We start from the raw sequence: 15,849 nt of genomic DNA, 5'->3' as shown, positions 1-15,849 counted from the left end.
AAAGTGACAAGTAAGTTTTAAATTAAATCATAGTTTCTGTGAACAATGGTGGGCACAAACAACACTGGACTACTGTGCAACACTGCCTGAGTCAGCAGAGCAACCGCCTACATCACTGATCTATACATAACTCCTTGCCTACCCTGATAGCCAAAAATAAAAGATGATGGAGGTTATAAAGCCATGGAAACTCTAAAACAACTCATTATAACATTACCTGCAAATATTGGTATTAAAATGCATATAAAAAGTTGTTTTTCATTTATTTTCTAGAAAAAAGCCATGCGTGAAAAATGGCTGCTTGATGGATTAAATACGATGAGCCCTGAGGAACAGCAGGACATGCTGAGACAAAACCAAGACGACCAGAATCAAATCAAAGTCCTGGAACATACTATTGGCAGGTTAGTAATGTGGCAGTAGCTGTTGGCTGTACTGAGAGCTGTTTTCTTGTTGATACAAGCATTCTAGGTTTTATTTCTGTCAGGAATGGTTAAAATGGAACTAAATCCACATTGATGGGATTCCAGTTTTGCCATAATCAGCATGTATGCACAGTATCCTTGCTGAGTATGGTACAATCCTTTTTTTCTAAGCACCCTGCAATAATGTCAGGCCCAGTATCCACCTTCTCCACTTCCCGGTTCACAGCGATCCTCTTCAGCCATTGATGCTGTGACTCCTGCGTACAATGGGCCTGATTTAATAAAGCTCTCCAAGGCTGGAGGGGATAGCCTTTCATCACTGAAACTGGGTGATCCAGCAAACCTGGAATAGATCTGGTCCAGGATTAGAAACATTTGCTAGCAAATAGCTTTGAAGAAACCCATTCCAGGTTTGCTGGATAACCCAGCTTTACTGATAAAAGTGTATCCTCTCCAGCTTTGGAGAGCTTTAACCTCCCCAAAAAAAAGATGCAGAAAGACGTAACTCCAAGTCACACTTGGGGTAGTTAAATCAGTAAAAAAACAATGGTAAATATAACGTTACCTGATCCACCGGCGTCCACCTTCAACCTTCCCGTCCTCTCGCATCCTCCGGCCGGCGTCCTCTGCATCTGATGAGTCCCCCGGGAGTTTCCGGTGACATTGGTGTGTGCGGCCCTTGCGTTGGGAGTGTGCCGGGAATTTCAAATTATTTTGTATTATCCATTATTTTGAATGCAATACAGTGGATTTATATGTCTAAAAGCATTACATTGTCTTTCATTAGATTTTATTTTACAGTATATTATATTAGTATGAGTATAATAAAGTTTGAAACACAAAATTATGAAAATAATAAATTAAACAAATTAAAAAAATTATTAATAAGTTTACTAATATATTATGCTGTAAAAAAAAATTTCATGAAAAACAATGTACCACTTTTAGACATATAAATCTGGACAGATATGAACTGCCCAGGAGGTTATAAATCAGGCCCAATGTCCTTGAAATCAAAGTCTGTTCTTGTCAATTCTACCCTGCATGAAGCATGTGCCATGCAGTGTATGCAAAAAAAATAAAATAAAAAACACCAGGAGCAGGGTGACTTGTCACCTCTACTTCCTGTTAGTATACTTCTTATTAGTAGACCTCTACTTCTTATTAATATATTACCACATCTAGTTTTTCCTTTAAAGAAGGTAGATGCCCTTTGACACAATGACACAGATTTTGTGTGTACAATAGCACAGTTGGGCTTTAAATAGAAGCAATTACTTAGGACAATGCTTGAATTGCTAATATGTGCTAAGCAGATTTCTTAGCATGGTTCCACTCATCTGATTAGAATATTCCTTTATGCTGTTTAAGGTCATGCCCTGTCTTTTGTTCTCACCTGCTTGTTGAATTTAGAAACATTGCCGATGCTAGGCTATAGAAAATATCTGTGATGGCTGTCAGCATGACCTAAATGTAACAGTTTTAGTGAATCAATTAGGGCAACATAGGTAAACTTGAAATGCACTTTTTGGTTGGTAATTTATTGAAGTTTTACTTCCACCCCTTCCCTTTCCAGTGCTTCATTGCTGCTCATCCAGGTATTCCCCATGCAGAGTAGTGCAGCAGTGGATTAAAATTGTATTAAATCCCCCAATGTAAGAGGAGGACCGAATGTTAAGGGAGGTAATAATCTTTTAATCCACCACCTCTGCCCTACTCTGCATGGGGTAATAGTGGCTGCATTTATGTGTTCCATGTGGGACTCCCTGGCTGCAGAGCGTGATAGGGGGCATTGTAGGGAAGGGGAGCTCCATCAAGGTTTTGCTAAGGGGCCCCATGATTTGTAGCTATTCTTCTTGAATTATGTATAACGATTTGTAGATTTTCCAGTTAGCAGCTAATAAAATCTGTCAGCCATACATTAATTTTAAAGGATGGTCTATTGTATTCAGTCAGACCTGACTGGTAGACTTGCATTAGTGCACATTTAATGTGCTGCATTACATATAGGAGGAGCTACATTTATCTGCATTTTAAAAGACTCCAAATTTCCATTAAAAAGAACAAACAAATAGTTATAGCTATTTCATTCCTATCAGACACAACACTCATATTATTGCTAATTTACATGCAGATAGACAACCTTTTCAATAGAACATCGCTGAGCAGTTTTAGAGTGCATTGACCTTTTCATCATCCACTTGTTAGTATTTTATGGCTCTGTTTCATGTTTTCATGCAGTGTCAGAGTACACACTGTACAGAAAAGTGCACTGAATAACTCTTAGAGGCAGAGCAGACCAAAGAGAAGCCTGCACTCCATTTTGTGTTCATACCCATTTTAACACAGATTCTAAAACCTAAACTTTATTTTTAGCATTAGGATTGGGTAAACCCCCTGTCAGGTATTGCTTTCCTCTATAGGTCCTATAATGGAGAAATCTTTACATCTCTTGCCATGTAAAGAGGAAATGTTGACAACAATTACCCAAATCACCAGGAACATTTGGGAGGGTGAAACTCCCAACTGGGGACACATAGAACAATAAAACAGGGAATCTAACCACTCAACATTCTAAAACTGGCTTTAGATATACTTTTATTGCTACCAATAGCTAGGTGAGGCGTGTTTTGTTTGTGGTAGAAAAGCCTTAAGTACATGCTGTCCTCAACTGAGTCTCACCTATGTTCTGAGCGAAACCACACTCACAAGGTTGGTAAATCTAAAGCTGTGTACAGACTTGCAATAATAGCCATTGGAAATGATCCTTAGTGGTCACTGATAGAGTCATTAGTGGGAATGAATAGGGACTGTGTCTGCATGTGTGGAACGGTCCAGCAAAGACTGTTTTAAAGGGAAGGCTGTAAGGCATTGGAAAGTGCACACAGAAGCAGGACTGCATGTATTTATCCATGGGGGATCTATTAGAGGAGAAAAGGATCCCATATAAAACATGTTCACTGAAACCAAAATTGTCCTATATTTTTACTTCCATATTCCACTGTAACACATTAACATACATGTATTAATGTGCATTGCATAGAGGCAGATCATTACCTATAAATGCACTACCAATGCACTCCTCCTACAGACAAACACATGCAGCACAGCATTGTGGTGCATTGTGCTGTATTGTACAGTGTGTTGTGGTCTCATTTACAATTCACAAATAGTAATTGCAGTATAAATTACCCTATTAACTTTTTTTTTTTTTAAGAATTTAACTTTAAAAAATGCATTTTCCTGGCTTTTATTCTATTAGTTTTAGATCTAATGGTTTTTGTTCTTCACACAGAACTATTATTCTGTGTTTTTAAAGGACCACAAAGCTAAAAGTTTTTAAAATATTTCATAATGCCTATGCATTGTGCAGGTATTCATCAATATTTAGTTCTTTGTTGCCTATTGAATGTAGTTGTTTTCTGACAGCTACATTATGGCATAATTAATAGTCATGACTTTTACATGTGTAATGTTGTAATATATATAGAAAAGTAGCATATTTGTTATTTGGCTGCTAGGATTTTGTTCTTAATTTTTATATAGGACTTCATTCAGCCTCAAGCCTTGTTTTTGTCGAGACATATATAAATTGTAGAAGGATGATGCTTGAGTCAAACTATGTCAGATAGCTACAATGGGTGTGGGGGTGTAATATACCTGATATCACTATTTCGGACTTTTCCAGTCACTACTGTTTCTCAAATGTTTCAAGTTTCAGTAAGGGCAGGTTCAATCCCACAATTTTGCATTGCTCCCCACAGCTGGAAACTTGCCACCCACTTGAGCACGTGCATGACAGCACTAGATCAGAAAGAATGTGGCAGCTGGCAGCAGAGAGTGGTACTAGTACCACCCACCACTACCCCTATTCCTGCCCCATGGGGCTGCTGCAGGGAGATGCTACATGTAGTGTTTCCTGAGAGGCAGCAGTTTCTGGAGGAAGCGGTAAACGCCCTGCAAACTCACTGCCAGTGTGAACTCCCCACATTTCCCTTCATCTCCCTGTTAGCTATTTCAAAATGCAAAAAAAGTGAGAATCATTAGAACTAATTAATATAATTACACAGTATTTATATAGCGCCAACATTATACGCAGCGCTGTACAAAGTCCATAGTCATGTCACTAATGTCCCTACCATAGTCATATGTCATTATTACAGTCTAAGGTCAGTTTTGGGGGGACCAATTAACCTCACTGCATGTTTTTGGAATGTGGGAGGAAACCCACGCAAACATGGGGGGAAATCACAAACTCCATGCAGATAGTGTCCTGGCCGAGTTTTAAACCTAGGACCCAGCGCTGCCAAGGCCAGCTATCCACAGAGCCACCATGCTGCAGACTGTAATTTCATATTTACCAGCAGACATAGCTGACAGTTTTGCTTTTGGATTTAGAAAGCTGCTACGGTATTCCTTCCATCCTATTACATCAAGAGATCAGCCACTTGGGCGACAGATTCCTAATTCATAAAAATGCTCATTTTAAGGTTTCAGATGAAAATATCAGTTTATTTGCATACTGTGTGGCATTACCAATTTGTTGGCCTAGCATTGTTTACTTTTTATGTAAAGGTCATCTTGTGTTGTGTTGGGCTCTGTGTTAGGACAAACTATGCTGTTACTACATTGCAAATCTGATTTTAAGGTGAAAACTGGGGCAAATGTTTACCTCCAGTAAAGGAGGGTGTTTATGTCCACAGTTCCCAAACAATGATTATCAAATATCATTAATGATACTTTTGGCATTCTCTCAATGGGTGTTTATTAATACATGTCTCCAAATAATACAGTATACTCTTGCTGCATGCATAAAGACAGCTTAGTTAAATACCTAAAAACCCATTAGCATAGTAAAGTATTTTTGTAACTGTATAGGTAGCAAATGATTTTAGGAAATCCATTCCAAGTTTTCTGGATTACCCAGCTTCACTGAAGAAAGTGTATTCTCTCAAGCCTTGGAGAGCTTTAGTAAATCAGGGCCATTGAGTCTTGTAACCCTTGGGGCTCTTGGCAATGTTAGGTGTCTTGGCTCTGAAGGTAAAGCAATGTTCCATAAATTATTTTGTGGCCTAAAGAGAAAACATAGACCCCACTGCTGGCACCTAACATTATAGCAACAATGTGCAACAAACACACTATCATAGAAAAAGGAGCAAGATGACCACATGTCTCAAAAACACTAGTTTAACATGTCTGTAGAAAATGACAGAGATGCCTGAAAGCAGTCAGACAGTGTATATCCAATATCCTCCTGTGCTAGGTCCAATAGGGATATTACTGAAAATGGTCAGGTGATTGCCTAAAATATTTAGAAAGTAAACTTTTTGGGAAGGGCTTATTTCCTGTTGTTTTTTGATGTGACAGATTTTGACACGTGACATGGTTTGTCAAGCGATTGGTTCTATGAAATATTGTGGTGAATATTACCCGATATTTTTGTTAGGAATATATTTTTCTTGAATTGTACAGAGAAGGGGAACAGACAATCCTAATACCATCAGAATGTAGTAACACTATAGACCTAGATATAGGTACACATTTACATGTGTAGAGCGAAAGGAGATTAGTAATACAACATACCTATAAACAGGCAGATTTTAAGCTTTTTGATCATCCATAGTGTTGTTTGCCCGGCTGGTTGAGTGTTTTCATGATCGTGGTTATCACAAAATAGTGTAAAATAAACAGAAACAAGAAGAAAAGAAGAAAAAAATGGGCCAGGTATGGGAGTAGGTTGTTATGTTGGCCAGGGTGGGGACTACCCTTCAGCTGTGCTGGTTGCCTATCAGTGTAGAACTTGGTTCTACACTGATAGGCAACCAAGAAGCAAAAGTCTCTTGAAAATCCAAGCAAGGGAGAAAGAAGCAGTTTGTGTACAAGGATTGGGGTGGAAGGTGTGGGCATAGCAAACGTCTGAAAAATGTAATGAAATCTAATATGTATTTGGTTAGTTATTGTAAGTCTGTATCTAGGAAGAAGCTTTAAGATATTGACTGTTTTAATTTTTGAGTATCTGTGGGAAGGACAGAAGAAGAGGAGGGAGGGAAAGTCAGGCTTTTGAAGGGCAACCAGAGTTAAATTTAAAAACACAAAATTTTTTTGTTCCAACAACATAATTTAAAAGATTAGGAGCTGTGTCCCTATAAATGAATTCTAGACTAACATATAACCACTAGTTTTACAGAAAATAGCAATATGGTTTAGTATCATACTAGGTTAGCGATGGCGGTAAGGTGTCCCACCCGACGCGCTTCGCCCAAACGGGGCTTATGGCTAAGAGGAGACTTAGTATTATTGCTGTGGCTTTTTACCGCATTAAGAGCCTTGTGATACAGAATTGCTACTTGTAAGTGATTTGATAGTGAGACCGATATCAATTTAGACGTACTGCTGGTGTTTCCAGATGTCCGAGTACAGTTAAAGGTGTGATAGAAGCTTGAAATGTTTGTTCCAGGACTTTCATATGCACAATAGTTATGACATCTCTGTCTTAGCAGAAGTAAATGACAGTGATCCAGCAGGGGAAAATAAAGTGTTGTCTTCTTGTATGGAGTATTTTCGTTGTGGTATGTGGGTGAGCTGAGGGCAGCTGTCCAAAAGCGGGCTAATTTTGAGTCAACTTTTGTGTTTTTCCATTAGAGTAAAAATTGGACTCAAAGTCCTTAATTTGGAATTAGTAATTTCACCTATAAAATATCCCATATCATTTTACACACTGTCAACATCCCTACTTATAAATTAGAAAACAAGAAGGAAGACGTGTCCAAATAGGACTTTCACGAATGTCATAGAAAAAAAATTCAATATTTTATTACAATTTGCTTCATTAAAAATCATGCCATAAAAGTTTTTTTCTTATGTGTTAAAAACAACATTCCATTGTGTAATACATCTGCTGAGGTTATCGTTTATCCAACGCATTTCGTAGACAGTCCACTTCTTCAGGAATATGGTTCAACACAACTAAGTATCTCAGCACTACAATACATTACGAAAGGGCTATCATTGCCATGAATCTCATTACATTGAAAACTTTCAAAAATACATATCGTATATTCATATTTCACCTCTTCTTGAGGTACCTACCAATGGAACCCACATCACAAAGTATATCCTTTATGATGTGGGATTCATTGGTAGGTACCTCAAAGAGAGGTGAAATATGAATATTTAATTTGTATTTTTAATGTTTGGAATGGCATGGTTTTTTAATGAAGCAAATTGTAATAAAATGTTAAAAAGAAAAAATTATATGACTGTAGTGAAAGTCCTATTTTGCTATGTCTTCCTTCTTGTTTCCTTAATTTGGAAGTCATTACTCCCGCTAAAGTAATTGAGTCAGCTTCCAAATTAGATACCTTGAGCCCAGTTTTTCCTCCAATGAAAAAACACAGCCTGTGTAGAGATCCTTGGTCTATGGTGACGCTAAATATAAATTTGTTAACATGCAATATCATATGATATCACCAATCCTTGGATTAGTGAATACAAGACCATCTAACAGTCACCTAGGCATGTTTTCCCTTACACATTTCCCCACATTTCATGAATTTTGGGGTTTCTGCCATACTGGCCTATTTAATCATACATGGGAAACATCACACACCATTAATAACAAGCTGCATAATGGAAACACTAGCTGACCACAGTTCCAATTGTAGATGATCTGTTAGTGGTGGCATCAGTACAAGATTTTGAGAAGTGGAGATGCCTCGAGCAAGCAGTGTTATTATTTATAACATTAGGATATAATTATGAAGCCTGTTTTGCAATGTGTAGTGTGTTGTGAGAACATATATATGTATGAACATACAAGGTTTGTCTGGTCTTGTTAGACGCTCATGATCCGTTTTCGCAAACAGAATAATAGAAGGCCTTTGTAACCAACTAAAGTCCTTTATAAAACTGTGAACTTTGGTACACAGAATGAATGATTAAAACAAGCTGGGGTGTGTCAAAGAAAAACAAAATTATACTTCTGGCATAATGGCTTTTTGTAACTTCTCTGGTCACTGCAGAAGCTCCTGCAGAGTTTACAAAATGTGTTACCCTGGCAACATATTTTTAAGTTTTTCCTTATTTGTGTCAAGACTACTTCAATCAAATACATTGGCCTGTTTCCTGCTAAAAAATAAGGCTTTTTCTAGAAGGTATACATCTATTAGGAACATTTTAAGGTCCATTTCACACTTATGACTATTGGTTGCATTCCACCACAGGCTAAACCGTGCTCCTAACTGCTCCTCGTCAATGGAATGGGACTCCCTGATAAGCGTTTGTGCACACTTTTGTATGCAGTTGTGTTTGATTCTGGCTGCATAGGTGCTCTCAAACCGCACCTCAGCTTCAAACTGTGGATCGTAGCATAGTAATTAAAGAGTTCATAGCTGCAAAAACTCACAAGTCTGAAAGGGGTCTAAAGCACTATGTATAGTAATCCATAGCAATCCATCATATATTGGTTTTAACCTAAACCATAACAATTTCTCATTAAGCCTTTAGCAATCTATAATAGCTACATCAAACAAACACTATGGTCTGGCAACTAACTCAATTGTATTTGGAAAACTAAACCCATGTTTATCTGGTGTGTTTACAATACGGCTTTGGAGATAATATTCTCTCATGTCATGTGATAGGGCTGGGAAAATAAACATAACCAATGCATTGTTTTTTATGTCTTCCAAAGTGGTGGCATCATAAAACATTTATACTCCCAGGACTGTAACCTAACATATATTTAATATAGGAGGAAAGACCTGTATCTGTTATACTTGTTGTGTCAAGTGTGTGACAGTGATATATAGTTAGATAAGAAAATGGCAGCAGCGTGATGTACTAATTGATGCATGTTATTCAAGCTTCATTTGTGAGTCTAGACCAGTGCAGGTCCGTTTGGGCCAAACTACATGAATAAGATTGAGCATTAGAAATGAGAATTTAAATTACTTTCAAATAAATATATCTTGCACATTAAAAGTTAATTCACTGACTTCCAATTACAGGCTAGAACAAGAAATTGATGATCTTGAGAAGCAAGAAATACAACTGTCTGCTAAAGAAGTTCGTGTTCTACAGAGACTAAAGTCAGTCGAGAGAACTACCGAGGATATCATCAGGGTATATAAAGACTGGCAGTAAATAATGAATTGTGGGTGGTATGGCCAACCTAAGCTTCATACTGAAGGTCACAATCCCAATGATTAGTATAAAGCTAGAAAAATGAAGGACATATGTCAAACATGGCCATCCACAAGTGGAGATGGTGGTGGGGAAAATGGGGACTCTTTGCATATTTAAAAGCAGGGGGACCAAGGGGAATGGGTTCAGGTAGTCCCTCTGTCATTCACATATTAACTGTGCAGCTAAGATCCATGGGATCGAATATTAGGTAGGCCATCAATTCAACTACTCCATCACAACAGCAAAATTGCCCTATATAGGTCCATGTTTGATGCCTTATAGACTGCTGCTGTCAACTAGATGACAAAGGAGGGTGCAGTGTACAGTAGATAGATATGTGCCTATGGGAACCAATGAGTATGTACCCATAAAGCCAACTGGGCTTTTGTGTCAGGCACTGATGTTTAGGAAAACTTCGCTCAAATTTGTGTTCCAATCCATCCAAGTTATTTTAAATATGTATGAGGTCAGAGTTTAGTGCACACAAGTGAAAATTCCTTCATACCAAACTCAAAAAAACATGTCTTTATGGACCTCATTTTGTGCAAAGTGGTATCCTGGTGGAACAAAAAATAGTCCTCCCAAAAGTGTTGCAAAAAGCCTTTACAATTTTCTTAAAAATCTTTGTTCTAGATACTATAGCATTAATAGTACCCTTAACTCAACACAAAAACTCATATCTGGATGGAGTGTGCACCTATTTTTGGCTAAAAGCCCTTGACTAATGACAGTGCTGGCCTTTGTTTAATGCTCAGTGTATATTGTTTTACTAAGAATTGTCCTTTTCTTTGTTAGCAAAAGTGATCTGTTGTCCCCTTCATCATCAGTTTGTTTTATCTTTTATATTTATTATATATGTGAATTACATTATGTGCTAGGTTGAGGCACAGATTTAGCTTTCCGATATTTATACATCTGAACGGTTTTAGCTGTGTCCAATCACATGAAAGATAAATATTGCCTTCTGCAGCGAGAATGATGATACCACTATTTAAAGTTGCCAGTATTGTAGGTTTAATTAAAATGACAATATGCAAATTCAGTCTGAGGCGCAAGGTGCAGTAATTTTTAGCCATCAATCAAAATTCTGTTTCCAGATGTTATGTGACTAAAACAAGCATTCAGCATTCATTTCTAATCTTTATATAGCCACTACTACTTTTGATTGGCTTCCATAAAAGGCACTTCTATTCTAAGTCTGATTTTTGGTGTGCCAGGGGTTTTAGGTAATTTATTATTAGACCTAGACTCAGGTGCCATTTGTTGCTGACATAGTTTTTTATTTGTGAATGATTTGAATCTAACAAATATTGCTTATTTTATTTCTTGCAGGCTGTAAAAACAGAAATTCGAGAAGGTATGTACATTTTACAATATTCAGTAAATAATAATATTTGCATTGTATGAAAAACATTAGCTCATTAGTAAATTGGATGTAGAAACAGATAATCCTAGCCCGTTATAAGGTAACAGCAGCCTCTCAGAGATTGTTTAGTTTTAAAACAACCCTTTTTTTGTCCATATTGAGGGTCAAAGGGTTCCAATAGTAAATTACCCCCCACCACTTGGAATTGCTGAACATGTGACTTACTTACCCTTTAACATCGTTGGTTTCTCATGACTGGTATGTATTGACACATGAAGGTGGAAAAGCAGCCCATGGTCTTGTGGAAGCTGTGGCAAGTTGCTCTGGGGGTTACACAAAACTTTTGTTGCCCAGTTCTGATGACAGAGAGAAGCAGCATGACCAAAAGTGAACATAAGCTATGGAAAAAGTTACAGCAACACTGTAACCACTTAGGTTTACACATTTTGGATTGGGCAGAGCAATAATGCAGAATAAACATCGCCTGTCCCTTCTGCAATAAGTGTTCTTACCTGCCTGATCACTCCGGGTTTAATGCCTGTCCTGTCCTACTGCCTACAGAACCATTTTTAGGAAAAGGATTTTTTGAAAGCTTCATTTATCATTATAATATCCAGTAGAGACATAGGGGCTGGTGGATACTGTCTCAGCACTTGGCAGGGAATCAGACACCCAAAAACAAATAGAAGGGTGTCTGATGAAAAAGATTCTTCGGTAAGTAGTATGTTTTTAAGACAGTAAAGATTGGTGGCATGGCTAGTGAGACACTTATGAAAAGAAACTTTTTTTTTTACAGGCAGAATTTTATTCACGCACTGCTACTTCATAATCCCAAGTGCTCCCATCTAACATGATAGGAGTAGTTGCAAACCACTTTGTCCACGCAGTTCCATTGGCATGGTGATTTCTATGGATTTTGGTGGTGGAAGTGCCTTGAAGCATCATGAAGCTTCTGATAGCGTAGTTGCTTTTCCTACTGTGAAGGAAATGCAAGGCCAACACATTAACCTGCAGCATGGTTTGCCACTCCTAGGCACATATGAATCTTTTGCTATACTTATCTATTCTTGATCTTGGCACAGGTTCACTTCAAGGTGTTTTAGAAGTAAGAAATACAAGAAGTGTGGTTAGGCTTAGAATTAGGAATAGGCTAAATGTCATATATTTTTGGGACACAATTTTCTGAAGTTTGTTTTTCACCAAATACTTCTAATAGCTGTGTAAATAAAGTAATTTAGGTAACGGAGACAAGTGTCAAATAATGATCTATGTAATATCAGTAGTTCTATATGTAAGGCTGCCCTGTACTATCAATTACTGTTTTTTTTCTAACCAGAGCTAAGAATATTGTAAGGCTTTGTTCTACTTACTAAGATTTTATCACACATAATGCAGAAACTTTTATCTTAAAATGTTCTACTTTTCTCATTAATATTTTCCTTTCCAGAACCCGTAAAAGATATATATGCTGGTATACCAGACCTCCCACCTTCCTATAAACCATCATTTGTTAGAAAAATGGAAAGTGCCCAACTTGAGAATGGGGATGAACAAAGAAAAGGTAATATTATTTTAAATATCACTAAACTTAACAACAATAAGTGCAGAAGATTGGACCTTTTGTCAAGTTTTTATCGTTGTTTGTGTCTTTGTGTTGTTTGTGAATTATCCCTCTTCTTTAACTGGAGATTTCTATCACCAAAACATAACGTAAGGGAACATTTTGAGTTATCTGTAGAACTAGAGATGAGAAGTATTATTTTAATGGGGACATCAAAGGGGTGGGATTCTGGGTATTCAGAATAGGAGTATGGACAAAGTTTCTGCTGCTGGAAAGATACTCTGTGTGGTAGGTGAGTAGAACACCCAGAGAGGATTCTTTTCCAGTTTCATATGACAAACTTTCAGTGTATCACTAAAAGTTTGAGTACACAAGGACACCCGACCATCACACTATACGGTCAAAAAGAATGAGTGTAGGTGTTTCCTGTGAAAGATACTGTTAATGTTACAGTAGTTAGATAACTGTCCAAATCCAACCCTTGGCAACAGTTTTGACAGGATGGCTTTCTTTTCCTGTATGACCTGTGTCCTTGTGTACAAAGCTAGGTCCACAAAACAAGGTTTGACAACCTTAGTGTTAAGGTATGCATATGGCCTAAACCAGAGCCTTCAACTCAATATTATGGAGCAATATTGCAAATTTCTTATTACAAGTCAGGCCCATTAGTCTGTTTTTTTTCTGACGTTACAAATAACTTAGATGAATGGACACAAACTTCCTCAGATATACTCCAAAGTCCTGTAGAATGTCTTTCCAGAAAGTAGGATGCCTCTTACTGCTACAAGGTGAAGGAAAGACTCAACTTCATATTAATGTGCATGGTTTTTAAATGGGATGATTTTCTTATATACTGTAGGTGCCCAATAGCTTTTGGTTATTATTAGAGTATATATCCACCTGCATTATAAGTGCAATGTACATACATGAATCGCAGGTTTCATATTATTAAACTTTATGTTTAATAGAGATCATTTATGTCATAAGCCACCATGATATGTACCTTTTACCACTTACAAACCAATGTATCTGTATGGTGTGCTTGTGTACATTTGTAATTTGAATGCAGCTTATTATGTTAATGCCTCATTTATAAACTGTGATAACAACAAAACAAAAAAAAACTGTCCATAACTCCAAAATAATGTAGCTTTGGAAATTTTTTTTCACTCCAGCATTATTTGCCATGGAAATCAAAGTGGAAAAAGACCTGAAGACGGGAAAAAACATAGTGTTATCCTCAATACCAGTCCCCTCCAGTGAGCTTAAAGATGCAGGAATTAAAGTATATGATGATGGCAGAAAGTCAGTGTTTGCAGTGAACTCTCAAGGCAAGACAGCTACAAATGAAGTGGACAGTCTTGCTCCCATTGAAGTAGAGGATCTCTTAAGGAAAGCTACAGAGAAGAGAGTACAGTCACCCACAGAATACCATGAACCTGTCTTTTCCAACCCTTACAACAATTCCACTGTCCATAAAGGGCAAGTTCAAGAAAACTTAAATGGTCATAGCTCACCCGTCACCGTGAACCAGCAAAATGGTCACAGCCCACCAGTAGTAGGAGATATATTCCCAAAAAAACTATTTGTGCCAGAAGTTCCAGGTAATTTACAGCCAAACAAAGATATCGTGCAAAATGGACAATCAGCCCATGTGGAACCACAACCAAAAGAAGACTACCATCAGGCAGTGTTTGTTAACTCAGAAGTTTACCCCACCAACTACCCTACTGCTGCTAATATAGAAGATGACTTACAACACAATGTTGTACATGCCACACCATGTTACATAGATGACTCTGAACCAGTTACTATGATTTTCATGGGCTACCAGCATGCTGATGAAAATGAAAGTAGACCACTTACAGATTATGAGGGTGTCATTAGAGCAGAACTGGTCATCATTGATGATGACAATGACAAAGGAGAAGAAACCAATGTGGAAGGACTGATTAAGCAACCTGAAACCAAACCAGAGCCTATTGCTAACCCTCGTTTGCCAAATAGTGTTGCACATAAACTGCCCAAACACAATATCTCACTGCATGGCCCTCAACCCTACAAAAACTCAATATCCCTACATGAACAAGAATCTAGCCTGGGTCCTCATAGCTATGTCCCAGTGTCCAAACAGATCGAAGATGATGGCACTGATGACCCATCATTAACAGGTGAGAAACATGTGAAAAAATGCAACTGCTGCTCTGTAATGTAATATTTCTGGCTTGTTCTTACTTGATAGCAGAAACAACTAGCATGTAGCAATATTGAGCATTCATAATTGTGTTTCATGGTTCAGGTGTTGCCCAATTTCCTATTAAATTTCAGAAAGAGCAGAAACAGGACTTGTTTATCAATGTGTCACAACCACCAATCACATTTATTTCACTGTGAGATATGATTGTTAAAAAGTGAAAATTGAAATGTGCCTGTTTGGTAAGGGGTTTGACAGCTCTTTATATCAGACACATTGATAAATGAAGCCAAACCTAAAGTATGCACATTCATTTCACGTGTGTGATTTGTTGATTTCACTTAAAAAATTTTTATCTTGCACTCAGTGCAACAACTAAGGGGAAAGGGGAAGGTTGTTGCATCATTACATCATCTATTTTCAATATAAGCCAATATGAATGCAAAAGCAACATGAAACTGCTCAAGGCATCCCAGGAACAGCTTCATGCAATTTAGCATTTATGCATTTATACCCTCCCGCAACCTGCTGCAACCATAACTGCTCCCATTCAGTTGAATGGAAACAGCACTGCAGTTGCGTCTGCAGTAGTCTACTGCAGTCAACCACAAGTCTAAAAGGGGCCTAAGGGTCTTTATCACAGTTTAGAAGTTTTTTCTGTCTGACCCTTGACAGTAAGATACTATTGGAGGCAAAATAGTATTTGATGAACAGTGTTTTACAAGATGATTGCTATCTCACAAAGTAATCATCTGCTGGGATGTGTTAGCAGATGTGTTATTTTTAACATTTCTATTAAAAGACCTTTTTACAAGCAACATAAAAACTACATGACCTGTGTAGAATATTAATACTGTAGTCATTATCACTGTGATAAGCAATATTCCATGGAAATATATGATATCTGTGAGTGATGATTAATTCCTTATATATATTTCCATTGACGAGTACATTTATTTATATTTACACATTCAATCTAATTCCTGATTTGTATGTAGAATGAGTTACCTTTGACATCTTCATATATGTGTAATCAGCCTTTTGTGTGAATCATAAAAATCATACATTTTACCAATCAGAAGAATAATTCAACTGAAATCACTGTGAAACAGCCTTC

At 37.4% G+C, this 15,849-nt stretch overlaps 1 protein-coding gene across 1 annotated transcript in view; it reads left to right on the top strand.

The window, feature by feature from the left end:
- The window catches only part of PALMD (palmdelphin), a 33,541-nt gene that overhangs the window by 15,536 nt on the left and 2,156 nt on the right, over positions 1–15,849 (top strand). The window contains exons 3-7 of the mRNA XM_072419829.1: positions 274–404; positions 9,434–9,548; positions 10,944–10,968; positions 12,425–12,538; positions 13,714–14,709. Of these exons, the coding sequence (XP_072275930.1) occupies positions 274–404; positions 9,434–9,548; positions 10,944–10,968; positions 12,425–12,538; positions 13,714–14,709 (1,381 nt within the window). The remainder of the gene's footprint in view (positions 1–273; positions 405–9,433; positions 9,549–10,943; positions 10,969–12,424; positions 12,539–13,713; positions 14,710–15,849) is intronic.

The sequence above is a fragment of the Pyxicephalus adspersus genome, chromosome 8 (assembly GCF_032062135.1).
Source record: "Pyxicephalus adspersus chromosome 8, UCB_Pads_2.0, whole genome shotgun sequence".
NCBI classification, from domain to species: domain Eukaryota; kingdom Metazoa; phylum Chordata; class Amphibia; order Anura; family Pyxicephalidae; genus Pyxicephalus; species Pyxicephalus adspersus.
This window is presented reverse-complemented; position numbering and strand designations above follow the sequence as displayed.